General features: G+C 66.3%; 3 protein-coding genes across 3 annotated transcripts; 1 reads left to right on the forward strand and 2 right to left on the reverse strand.

Moving 5' to 3' along the window:
- Nucleotides 1-752: 752 nt before the first annotated feature.
- Nucleotides 753-4,561, reverse strand: H696_00348 (hypothetical protein). The gene is made up of 6 exons (XM_009494195.1): nucleotides 4,321-4,561; nucleotides 3,810-4,175; nucleotides 2,531-3,569; nucleotides 2,225-2,361; nucleotides 1,120-2,073; nucleotides 753-831 (listed from the first exon to the last, which is right to left on the reverse strand). The coding sequence occupies exons 1-6, from the start codon at nucleotides 4,423-4,425 to the stop codon at nucleotides 793-795; spliced, it is 2,640 nt and encodes an 879-aa protein (XP_009492470.1). The 5' UTR covers nucleotides 4,426-4,561; the 3' UTR covers nucleotides 753-792.
- A 257-nt stretch (nucleotides 4,562-4,818) lies between these two features.
- Nucleotides 4,819-7,048, forward strand: H696_00349 (hypothetical protein). Its single transcript, XM_009494196.1, has 7 exons — nucleotides 4,819-4,955; nucleotides 5,114-5,141; nucleotides 5,307-5,409; nucleotides 5,529-5,623; nucleotides 5,710-6,183; nucleotides 6,289-6,385; nucleotides 6,488-7,048. Exons 1-7 carry the CDS (start codon nucleotides 4,953-4,955, stop codon nucleotides 6,810-6,812), a joined length of 1,125 nt encoding a protein of 374 aa, XP_009492471.1. The 5' UTR covers nucleotides 4,819-4,952; the 3' UTR covers nucleotides 6,813-7,048.
- Nucleotides 7,049-7,220: 172 nt separating this feature from the next.
- On the reverse strand, nucleotides 7,221-11,210 carry H696_00350 (hypothetical protein; the record flags this gene model as incomplete). The annotated part of the gene is made up of 5 exons (XM_009494197.1): nucleotides 10,855-11,210; nucleotides 10,366-10,723; nucleotides 9,483-10,171; nucleotides 8,776-9,205; nucleotides 7,221-8,529 (listed from the first exon to the last, which is right to left on the reverse strand). The coding sequence occupies exons 2-5, from the start codon at nucleotides 10,695-10,697 to the stop codon at nucleotides 7,221-7,223; spliced, it is 2,760 nt and encodes a 919-aa protein (XP_009492472.1). The 5' UTR covers nucleotides 10,698-10,723; nucleotides 10,855-11,210.
- Between the last annotated feature and the right edge of the window lie 7 nt (nucleotides 11,211-11,217).

The following is an 11,217-nucleotide window of genomic DNA, read 5'->3' on the forward strand; positions in this document are numbered from 1 at the left end:
CGCGCGGTTGTCGCCCCGCCCCGCCTTGAGACGCCCCCTCGGCTGTACGACCCAGGGGGAGGGGGCGGGGGGGTCTGTTGCCCATACTCGCGAGGACGAACCCGTCTGCTCGGGCCTTTCTCTCTCTTTCTCTCTCTCTCCCTCTCTCGACAAAGCCCCGCTTCCCGCGCGGCGGGGCCTCGGTCGACAGAGGTGGCGTCCTCCATTCTGGGGTGCGGGGACCTGGCGCAGGTCCCAGATGCGGTGTGCTTCACAAAGTCTCCTGCGCTCCGGCTCCCGCCCCCCCCCCCCTCCGCCAGTCCCCTGCGCAGCCGTTGGTGAAAGACCAAGGCGTTCTTCAAGACAACGTCCCTCGCCCCCAGCCCTGGGCGGTTGGGCCCACGAATTCCTCCCCCCCCCGGAGGTGGGGCCCCGGGAGAGGCTTTCTTCCGAGAAGGCCCACCTGGCGACCATATCACCGCCCAGACCGGCCTTCCCCCAGCGCCAGCAACAGCACCCTATCTCCCCCTGGCCTGGTCCTGACGTCGGGGCCCCCTGCCCCGCCCCCCTCTGCCGAATACCGCCGGCGTGCCTGTCCCCCGCCCCCGTCATGCAGGGAAACACCGCTTACCACCACCACCCCCCCCCCCCCCCCCCCCCCCCCCCCCCCCCCCCCCCCCCCCCCCCCCCCCCCCCCCCCCCCCCCCCGCGTAGAGTCTGGTTGTTCTGCCCCGCCCGCCGCCACGAGCTCACGGGGTGCCCCCGATCGTCCATGCTCAAAAAGCAGATCTATTCCCCTTTGGTAGTCACGGCCTACGCATACAAGCGTGACTCCAGGGCGCTCATCAGCTCCTACGGGGGCCGGGTGGCAAAAAAGATGCGCCGATCGCGGGCACGAAAATGCACGGCCGGGGAGAGAACGTTCACTCTGGTAAGTATATGCACTTGTGTGCAGGCATGTGCAGGCATGTGCGTGTGTGTGTGGTGTCGCCCTCGCCCTGAGTGAGATCGGGGAGGATGGCGTCTCATCGCCGGGACGGGGCAAAGAGAAAACCCATTGCACGCAGCCCCACACGACAGACACACAGCCCTCCCCGTGGTTGCACACTTCCCCCATGAGATTGCCCGCAGGATACGCACCGCATAGGTGCTGGCCACCGCAGGAGCGCCGGCCCGCTCGAGTTCCGGCACCAGCAGGCGCTCGATACAGCGTTCCAGCTCGGCCGCCGGGATGTCCACCCCCCCGGTGATCAGGGCCGTCAGCCGGGGCACCACTGTCTGGCCAATCAGACGCCCACCGGCCGGGCTCAGGGGCAGGGCAGCCGGCACAGCCCCCGGCTCCCGGTGTGCCGAGCCCCCCTCCCGGAAGACCGGCAGGTCCAGCACCGCCGCCAGGTCCGGCAACAGCCGGAAGGAGTTGCCCGGGGCCGACGCACCGTCCGGAGCACGGGCCACGGACTGGGTGCCCGCTTCGATTGGGTCGACCTCCATGGCATCGGCGGCCGCGGCGATGACCGCCGCCCCCGGGGCCGGCTCCTCGTCCTCTACCGCCGTCGCCGCCGCCGCCGCCGCCGCCAGGCGCGCCCACTCGCCGGTCGTGTCCAGCGGATTCCAGCGGAGGAGAGCCACGCGCACCAGCGGGGCAAACAGGCGATCCAGCGACTCGCGCGCGTACGCGGCCTCATAGCTTTCCGGGCTCTGTGAGCGCCAGGCCTCCAAGCGTACGCCCAACAGACGCACATCGGCGAATTCCGCCGGCACGTTCCGCAGGAGTTGCGGCCCAGCCCGCGCGGCTACCGCCTGCCACCGTGGCCAGGCCGCGGTCGGATCGCCGCCGTCCGCCGGCTGCTGCTGTTGCCGCTGCTCGACCAGATCTCGGGCCAGGGCGTCGGCGGCCTCGCGCTCAGCACGCTCAAGCGGCTCACGCAGCGCGGCCATCCGATCGCCCAGATCGTCCAGATACCGACGAAGCCCCTGGTGGAAGAGGTAGCGCGAGCGCGCCGTCTGAAGCTTCTCCCCACCGAGGGTGATTTGCGCTTCATCCTGCTCGATCTGCCGCTCAGCTTCGGCCAGGCGGCGGTCATTGGTCTCGGTCTGCCGTAGTGCCAGGCATGCATGCACACATTGTGCATATGCATGGGTGTGTCAGTACAGCGTGATATATGGCAGGGAGTCAAAGGAGGAGCGGGGGGAAACCCCCCCCCCCAAGGCGGAGGGGAACCACCACATGGGGCGGGCTCCATACCTGTGCGGCCATGCGCGAGGCCAGATGCTCCAGCCGGAGGGTGACATTGCGCAAGGACGGGGCTGTCGGCAGATCCGGCGCTTCGAGGGGCCCATCAGACGAGAAGGCCCTGTGCAGCGAAGAGGTCGAGCTTGATTCTGCATGGCGGGATGATGAATAGACGTTCGCCCGGAGACGGTCGAGGCCATTCGGGTCAGTTCCAACACCACTGCCACCATGCGGAGGAGGGAGGGAGGAAGGAGGAGCAGGGAAAGTACGAGCGCAAAAAGAGCCAGCGCGCGGGAGCACAGCCATCAAAGGGCGTACCATTGAGGAAGACCACATCCACCGGAGCTCGATCACTCCCGGGAAGGACCGTACGGCGTTGGGACGCCAGGTCGCGCCGGGCACGCGCCAGCAGGCTGGCATCGGTCGGTCCCTGCATGTCGGCATGCGAGCCCACCCGCGCCACCTGCCCGGCGGCGTCCACAAACACCGCCCGGGCACGGACACCTCGCGTGACCAGCTCCGCCTCCCATTGTGAGAGGGTCGCCTCTTCATCATCATCATCCTCCTCAGCCACATCGGCGACCATGGCGGCCGGCGAGTCGGGGCCTGCGTCGGCTCGGGCGCCGGCTCCCGGGGGGGCCATGCTCCGGCGCATGTCGACCAGCAGCTGACTCCGGCGCGCGGCGGCATGATCCCCGCCCGAGCGTCCGGATGTGAATTCCTCCTCCAGCAGGTCAACCTCGCCATCGGGGTCGTCCTGGCGCGGGCGCCGGCGCCGACCGGCCGCCTCACTGCCACCCGGGGGCCCGACATCCGCCACATCCACCTCCATGGCATCATAGTCGCTGCCGGCGCCACCGCGGCGACGCGACAAGGGAATGAAGTCCGGCGCCGGCGAGCGATACCGATCGCCACCTGGGCCGTCGTCATCCGTGTCATCGTCCGAGTGTAGGCCACCATGCGAGCGGGCCTGCCGGCGGGCGGCCAGACGCGCGCGCGCCTGCGCCTCCTGCCGCGCAAGGGATTCCTCCTTCCAAGCCCGGATGGTCGCCTCATCGGGCACATAGATCGGTGTGACACCGCTGGCCGGGCCGTCGGCCATGCTGCCAGCCTCGCCCTCATCCTCGTCCTCCAGGACCGACACAATCTCCGGCCGGGACTCGCCAGCCAGGAAAAGCGACGGCGTGGAGGCCTTCAGCTGGGCCAGCGCCGCGGCGCTGTAGTCCCGAGAGGGGCCGACCAGAGTCGGGCCCTGTCCAGCCGCCGGGCCTTCTGTCACACGGGGATTCACCAGTGACCCACCACGCGACCGACCAGCACCGAGAGACCCGGAAAAACGCGACGGCCCACGGCCGGACTGTAGCACCCGGGGCCGAGGTGGGGATGGGGATGGGGGGAGGGGGGAGGGGGGGGGGGCGGGGCGGGGCAGATGCCAGGGCAAAGGTGGGGAGCGGGAAATGTGCGACAAAGAAAGAGCCGGTGTCAGAGTGCATGCAGGTTCGGGATGCCCGATCGGCCGCCAGGCAGGAGAGAGAGAGAGAGAAAGAGGGAGAGAGAGAGAGGGAAAAAGAGGGAGAGAGAGAGAGAGATAACGCACCTGAACACTCGAGGTGCCGCCAGAGCGCCTCCACAGAGGGCCAGTGTCCGTGCCACCGGGGCCAGTCCGCGGCCCGGGGCCCGGCACAAAGTCCTCCTCGCCCTCCTCCTCGCCAAAGGAGAGCTTGGCAGCCGGGGCAGCCGGGCGCGATCGGGCCACTCGCGATCGGGGCGGCGGCGCGGCCACACCGACATCCGACGGATCGGCATCAGGGTCAAGATCAGCGAGGGCCGGACGCGGGGCCGCTCGTGTGCGACTTCCGCGCGACCGAAAGAGCGACGCCCTCTCGGTAGGTGGGCTGCTGCCGGCGGTCGCCGCCCCGGTGTCAGTGGTCACCGCGCTCGAAATCGAAGGCAGAGAGGTGCCCTGCTTGTTGGGGCAAAATGTTGTGTGAGTGGGATCCAGAAGTGGCAAAGTGCCGCGTCTGTGCGTGTGCGTGTGCATGCGTGTGTGTGTGTGTGTGTGTGTGTGCGGGTATGTATGCGCGGAGGTGCATATACATGGCACGCACCATCGAGGTATCACCTTCCTCCGGGTCGTCTGGCTCCAGGGCAAGGGGACGCCGGCGCTCGGCCATGCGGCGCGCCTGCGAGGCCCGAGTAGACGAGAAGGACATGAGCCGCGCGACTGGGCACGTCCGATGTGGGAGGGCACGGACGCGTGGGACAGAGAGAAAAAGGGGAAGAGTAAAAAAGTGGGGACAAAGTGGTCGGAGGAGGGGCCAAGGGCATGCTGTGTGTTGTGGTGGCTTGGGAGAGGGGTTGCGGGGGGTTTCACACCAGCGCGTTTTCGGGCTCCTCCACGCGATCCCCCCTCGCCCGCCTTCCTTCGCTCTCACCCCTCCTGCCGGACGGATGGCGACCCGAACCGGGTGCGATCCGTGGGCACAGCAGGTGGCTGTCATCATGTGCACCGTGTCACGTATCGGGTGCTCCGTGCTAATATGCCAACGTTTCCCCCTTTAAAATGGACCCAGTCCCGGACTGGAAGGGGGACACTGCGCCGCTAGATTGCATCATCCCTCTCGCCCCCCTCGTCCGCTGTTGCCTCCCCCGCTCCTTGCCTCCCCACCTTTCTTCCCTCCTCTCGAGGCACTTGTTTGCGCTCCTTCCCCCGTTCTATCCTCCCCACCGCACTCGAGCCATGGTACGCCATGCGTCATCCTGCACCCAACTGCATCTCTAGTCGCCCTTAGCCTCAGCTGGTTGCCTCTTTTGCTGGCGCACAACCATGCAGGCATTCTGACCCCCCGTCCTCCCTTTGTCTGCGGCTCCTGTCCATTCAACCGCGGGGTGCATGGCCAGTTCACCACACTCAGCAAGGTGCAAAACGGTACGCCTCCCCCTCCCTCCGCCTGCTCCCTGCCTTGTTGTACCCCCCCCACACACACACATACACACACGCACACACACACGCACATCTTCTCTGCGTGTCCGCCAGGTGCCGGTCGCTTTCTAACCCCTCCGTGTGTTCGCACACTTGTGCCCGTTTCTGCAGCGCACAAGGGGCCGATCTGGTCTTGCACATGGGTTCCGGCCCAAGCCGCCACCCTGCCCTCCTTTGTGGCCACCGGCTCCGTCGACGAGACGGTTTCTCTGTGGTTCGTACTGCCCCCTCTTCGCCCCCCCCCCCCCCCCCCTCCATCTTTCATTCTCATGGGCGGCCCCACCACCTGACATCCATCCCGGTCCTGCAACTGTCTACACACATACATGACAGGGACCCGGAGTCCTTCAACAAAGTGCACGATGCCAAGACCCGCTCGGCTGGCGGGCTGGCCATCAACTCGATTGTCGCCTCGGCTGATGGGAAACGTCCGTCACTCCCTTCCTGCGCCCTTTGCCCGCCCTTGCCATTGCCATCGGTTGATTCTGACACCGCCACAATCGCCCCCATTCAGGCATCATCACCTCCTCTCTGGATAATCAGATCACCGTCCTCTCGGTGGGAGGCGCCACCGCCACTCTCGAGTCCAATGGTGACAGCCTGGTCGACGAGGCGGCCTCCAAGCAGAAGGACGACTCCACTCCGGCCGTGCGGAAGTCCGCGCAGGGAGACTACACCGTGGCCCTGACGGCGACTCATAAGATTGCCGCCGGCCCGGCCGAGTCCTGGACCGTCTGCCTGTCCCCGTGCGGGACGCAGATTGCCTCCGGCACGCCTGCCGGGAATGTCAACATTTGGCAGATCCCCCCGGCCGGGGCCCCGGGGAGTGTGGTCGAGATCACCGACAAGCGCACCATCAATGTGTCCAACCGGCTGGTGCTCTCGGTTGCCTGGAGCTCGGATGGCACCCTCATCGCCGCTGGCATGGAGAATGGCTCGATTGCTCTGTACAACATCGAGCGCGGCCAGCCTCTGCCCACGATCAATGGTACGCCAACGCACCGGGAACATCCATGGCCACGCTGCTGCATGTACTGATCCCCGGCCCCTGTCCTTCCTGGTCCTCCTCTCCCTTCGTTTGCTTCCTGAACAGACGCCCACTCGGGCCCTGTCCGCACGGTGGCCTTCTCGCCGGACAGCAGCACCCTCCTCACAGGCTCCGATGATGGGACCCTTGTTTTGCATGACGTGTGCGTACCTCGCTGCCCTCTCGACTGACATCACCCCCCTCTCGTCGCACTCACTCTTTCTCTCTTGTTGTCGCCCCTCCCCCCCCCCCCCTCCCCCCCCAGCAACGTCGGCTCCAAGATCTCCACTTTCACCGGACACACCTCGTGGGTGCTGTCGGCGGCCTTCCAGCCGCACACCGACACCATCAAGTCGCCGAACCAGTTCATCAGCTCCAGCGCCGACGGATCGGTGCGCGTGTGGGACGCCCAGGGGAGCTCGCTCCACGTGTCGAACACCGCTTCCAAGAACACCGATTCCGGTGGCTGCCTCTTTTCCTTCAAGGAGCACACTGACCAGGTGTGGGCCGTTTCCTGGGACCCGACCACTTGCCGTCGGGCCGTCAGCGTCGGTGACGATGGTGCCATTGTCTTCTACAAGATCAACTAAGCCGCGACGAGGGAGTTGGATGCCCTTACACCATTCCGCTTTCCTTCCCTACACCCCCGTCCCCACGGCCGCTGTCATGCCTGCCCCCCCCCCCACCCTTCTCGCGTCCCCTTCCCATCTCTTGTGGGCTCCAACCGGGCGAGTGGACAAAAAAAAGAGGTCTCCAAACATCGTTTGCCCGGATGTCGTGTTCTTGCACAGGGGGGAATAGTCTCCCCCCCCCCTCTCTCTCTCTCTCTCACACACACACACCCTCTGATCGTGCCCATGCCCCCAGGAGGGACCTCTCTCTCGGGTTGGGGAAAGTAAATAAAAGAAAAGAAGAAGCCCCCTCCCCCGATCAACAGCCCCATATCTAAGTGTGTGTATTGTCGGCCAATGCCGCCTCCCTGTGGCACATGCGCACCATTAGGTGCCCAAATCGTCCCAGTCCTCCTCATTCGGGTTCTGCCGAGACACCGGGGGCGAGCCACCCGGCGGCGGGGGATGTCGCGTGGCGGCCCCCTGCGACTGTCGCGTCAACTGGTGCGACTGCATTGCCTGGAAGCTTTCCACTAGGTACTCATAGTGCGGGTCATGGGTTGTCGATGACCGGGAGGGCATTTGGAGGGAGTAGCCCGACGGCCTGGCATCCAACCCCAGGGTGTCTGGCGGATGGGCGCTGATGCCGAACAGGTCGTCCAGCGAGCCCGGTCGGCCGGCACCTGGGCCGAAGCCCGCCTCGCCGGCCTCCTCCTCCTCCTCCTCCTCATCGTCCAGGTCCAGGATGAGCGATTCGTCGACCTGGTGCTCGGGTGGCAGGTACCCGCTCGGATTGGCCCCATGGTCGGGGTATGCGCCATCGGTCCCTGGCCGCAGGGACAGCGAGCCAAGCATGGCCGAAAACCGGGCCAGGCCGTCGACAATTTGCCGGGGGTTGCCCGGACCGGCCGCCGAGCCCCCGCCAGCGCCACCAGGCTGTGTGCCCCCCCCCAGGCTGGCCCCCCCTGGTGAGGCGACCGAATGGTACAATCGACTGGCCAAGGAATTGAGCCCCCGGGCAAGGGAATTGTCCTCCCCGTGGCTGGCCGGCAGCGGGGTGTACTTCACAGCCGGCGTGGTCTCATCTGCCACGAGGACATCTAATGAGGGCACATCAAAGAGGACCCCGCCCGAGCAGGAGGAGTCGCTGTCGGACCCCGGGTTCAGCGATGCGCCTGGGGCATCGGCTGGCCGGCCAGGACCCAATGGGGGCGACCCCGGTGCCGAGGAGGCGGACCCCGACATGAGAGGCGATCCCTGGGCCGAGTAAAGCAAACTGCCGGAGCTGTGTGGCGATGATCCGGTCGGACCCTCGGGCAGGAGGCTCGCGACATCCGGCTGGCGATCGACAGAGAACAGCCTCCCTCCGACCGAGGCCAGGCCCCGGGCGAGCGAGTCGCCGGAGCGCGAGGCACGCCAGCTGCTGCTGCTGCTGCTGCCGCCGCCGCCGTGGTTGACGGACGAGGTGCCGGTGCCACCGGGCGAGGTGGCGGCCAAGGCGCGCTCCTCCTCCGGCGGGATGTCGATCGATGCCGAGATGTACGACCAGGTGGAGGTAACGGGCCCGGTGGACTCGTCAAAAAAGATGTAATCCACCGGTGGCGGGTGTAGCGGATTGCGGAAGTCCAGCATGGCACATTCCCCCAGCTCCGGCATCTGGAGGGACCCTCCGCGGACGACTGTCCGGAATGGAAGTCTTAGAAAAGGGACCGACAGAGGGAGAGGGAGATCGGGTCAGCGCAACATGAAGTGGGGACTCACCAATAGCCAGGCATTCAGCCTCTGTTCCCTTTGGCGGCCTCATGTGTATGTTTATACATGCATGCATGCATGAATGTATGTATGTATATATATATATGTGTGTGTGTGTGTGCGAGGGCGCGCGTGCGTATGTGCCGGTGCGAATGCCCAAATGTGCATGTGCATGTGTGTGTGGACGTACAGACCAAGCTTCAGCTCGCCAAGGATGCGGAAGAGGACCAGGAGGCCGGCACGGCGCTCGTCAATGCGGCACGTATCCGCCAGAAAAGGCGGATAAATGTGGTCCACGGCAGCCTGCTCGACGCCGAGATCAGCCCCCCGGGCCAGGGAGTACTCTTGGCCCTGGATAATCAGCGGTCGCCGAAGCGCCAGGCTCAGGGCCGCACATGCATGGTTGAAGCGGCCAAAGGCCGCGTGAATGCCCGCGGAGTCGATGGCGAAGTTCCGTGCGGCCGGATCGAAGGCAATCCACTGGAGGTCACTCGGCGAGGCCAGGCTCCTGACAATGCTCACCGGCAGCCCAGTCGTGTCGACCACCAGAAGGCTATACAGCAGTCGAAGCAGGTGGGTCCCGGATTGGAGCATGTACACAAGATCCGAAGCCATGAGGCCTGGCGTGGCAAGTCAAAGCAGGCGGACAACTGTGTCAGGGGGGGGAGGGGGGGGGGGGGCGACAGGTGTTGTGTGTCCTGAGGGGGGGAATCCATATACGCTCATGGATATGCATGTGCCTTTGTGGGTGGGTACTTGAAAAAGGAGCCGGGGCAGGCGAGTGGAAGCGCTGCCGGGCTATTCTCCTCCACGCCACTCAACAAAGAAGCAAGGCAGGGGGCGGGGGGGAGGGGGGGGGGGGGGGGGAGGGAGGATGGCACGGCATATTCAACATACCGGAAATGTCGCCATCGATGCGGACAAAGCACTTGTGTAGGAATACCGCGCCGGGATTTCCCGGCGAGGAGTGGTGCTTCAGGGGGAAGAGGTCGTGCAATTCGGCCGCCAGGCGAGCGCGTTGGGTCTGAAGAAGTGCCAGGGTCTCGGTGTCGGGCGCTGGGGCCGGTCGGGGACCGGGGGCGGCAAGCAGCAGCTCGGCAGCCGCCAAGCTGTGCCGGCGCTGGCGCAAGGCCCCCACCCGATCTCGGAGGCGCTGCTTTTCCTGGCGCACGGCCTCAGCTCGCCGGGCCAGGTTCTGGCGCAGATGGTGCACCGAAGTTAAGGCAGCCTGGATGGCTTGATCCTGGAGGAGGACACGCCCAAGCGGTTCGCCGGCCAGCCAGCGGACCTGCGCCGGGTAGTCCGGCACCGGGAGGCGGCACTTGGGTTCGCATCGACTGGGCCCCATGAACCCGGCGGTGTACTGGTCGAATGTGAACACCGGCTCCGGGAACTGGCAGAAGGACAAAATGAGCGGGGCTAGGGAGGATGGGGGACCTCCACGGGCGGGAAGTTGCGCGCCAGCCGCCGCCGCCAGGACTCCCTCCTGCTTGGCGTCGAAATTGCCGAAGCCACGAGCAATGATACAGATGGCCTGCCGCCGCTGCTCATTCAATGCGTCTTCGCTGGATCGCACAAGCCGGTAGCTGGGGCGTGCCCCGGGGACATGCAGAGGAGGATGTGTGTGAGCGTGTGTGAGCGTGTGTGTGTGTGTGTGTGTATGGGTATGCATGCGCGCTTGGACGGGGGAGAGAGGCAGAGAGAGGGCCAGGGGCTCGCAGTGCGCAGGCGATAGGAGCATATGCCAGAGAAAAACAACAACTAGCCAGCGGTCATGTACCTGTGAAAGAGGCAGCCGGAGCAAATGGACTTGACCGTGGTCAGGTCATTCGCGCAGAGAGGGAAGAAGGAGCAGGGGATCCGAATCCCCTCTCTCCCAGTGGCTGCCGGGGGAGGAATGTACACCAGGGCACTGGAGGAAGACCGTAGTGACGGCTGGCGCCGAAGGCCGGGGCTCGACCCATGAGGAGGTCCAGGGACTGTCTGTCGCGGGGGGCTAGCGCGGCCGGGGCCCTCGGAGCGAGTGGGCGAGAGAGGAGGCCCAGGGATGCCGGCACCTGCGGGCAAATCAGCGACCAATGGCGCTTGAATGGGCATGCCTTGCGAAGTCATGGAGGGTGTGTTGAAGGCCCGGGGGTCTGCCGGAGAGATGAAGACAGGACCCGGAGGAGAGAGAAAGCGGCGGAGGGGGAGGGCAAAAAAGTTAGAGGCCCGGATCACGGACATGGTGATCAGCCAAGCCAGGCCCGGCAGCCGGGGGACCCCATACCATGAAGCAGATCGCCGACCACCCACTGGGCGTCATCAGATCGGCCGCTGGGCGCGTGGGCCTGCGTGTTTATGTTTCTGCGGGGAGGCCGGGCCGGCGCGCGGCCTCCCCAACGGCACGGGCGGGAGATTAAGCAGGCGACGCTGGGACAAAGAGGGGGGATGTGCGCGGGCGGTGGCCGGCGGAGGATGCACGGGCGCCGCGGGGCCCGGCGAGGGCTGGCGGTCGAGGTAGAGCTAAAGAGCGGAGGGGGGAGCGGCGGAACGGAGAGGGCCGAGGAAACAGTGGAAGTGGTGGTGGTGGTGGGCGAGGCGAGCGGAGGGGGCGGCAGCGGGGCGCAAGTTGGGGGAATGGGGGGGGGGG

The sequence above is a fragment of the Fonticula alba genome (genome assembly GCF_000388065.1).
Source record: "Fonticula alba strain ATCC 38817 unplaced genomic scaffold supercont2.1, whole genome shotgun sequence".
Lineage (NCBI taxonomy): Eukaryota > Rotosphaerida > Fonticulaceae > Fonticula > Fonticula alba.

What these genes read in the sequence shown, in the direction of transcription:
- H696_00348 (XM_009494195.1), bottom strand. Translation starts at nt 4,425, where the DNA reads ATGTCCTTCTCGTCTACTCGGGCCTCGCAGGCGCGCCGCATGGCCGAG. An exon ending in AGGAAGGTGATACCTCGATG is followed by an intron (nt 4,176 to 4,320) that starts GTGCGTGCCATG and finishes CCCAACAAGCAG; the next exon opens with GGCACCTCTCTGCCTTCGAT. An exon ending in GCGGCACCTCGAGTGTTCAG is followed by an intron (nt 3,570 to 3,809) that starts GTGCGTTATCTC and finishes CGGGTGCTACAG; the next exon opens with TCCGGCCGTGGGCCGTCGCG.
- H696_00349 (XM_009494196.1), top strand. An exon ending in ACTCAGCAAGGTGCAAAACG is followed by an intron (nt 5,142 to 5,306) that starts GTACGCCTCCCC and finishes CCGTTTCTGCAG; the next exon opens with CGCACAAGGGGCCGATCTGG. An exon ending in ACCCTTGTTTTGCATGACGT is followed by an intron (nt 6,386 to 6,487) that starts GTGCGTACCTCG and finishes CTCCCCCCCCAG; the next exon opens with CAACGTCGGCTCCAAGATCT.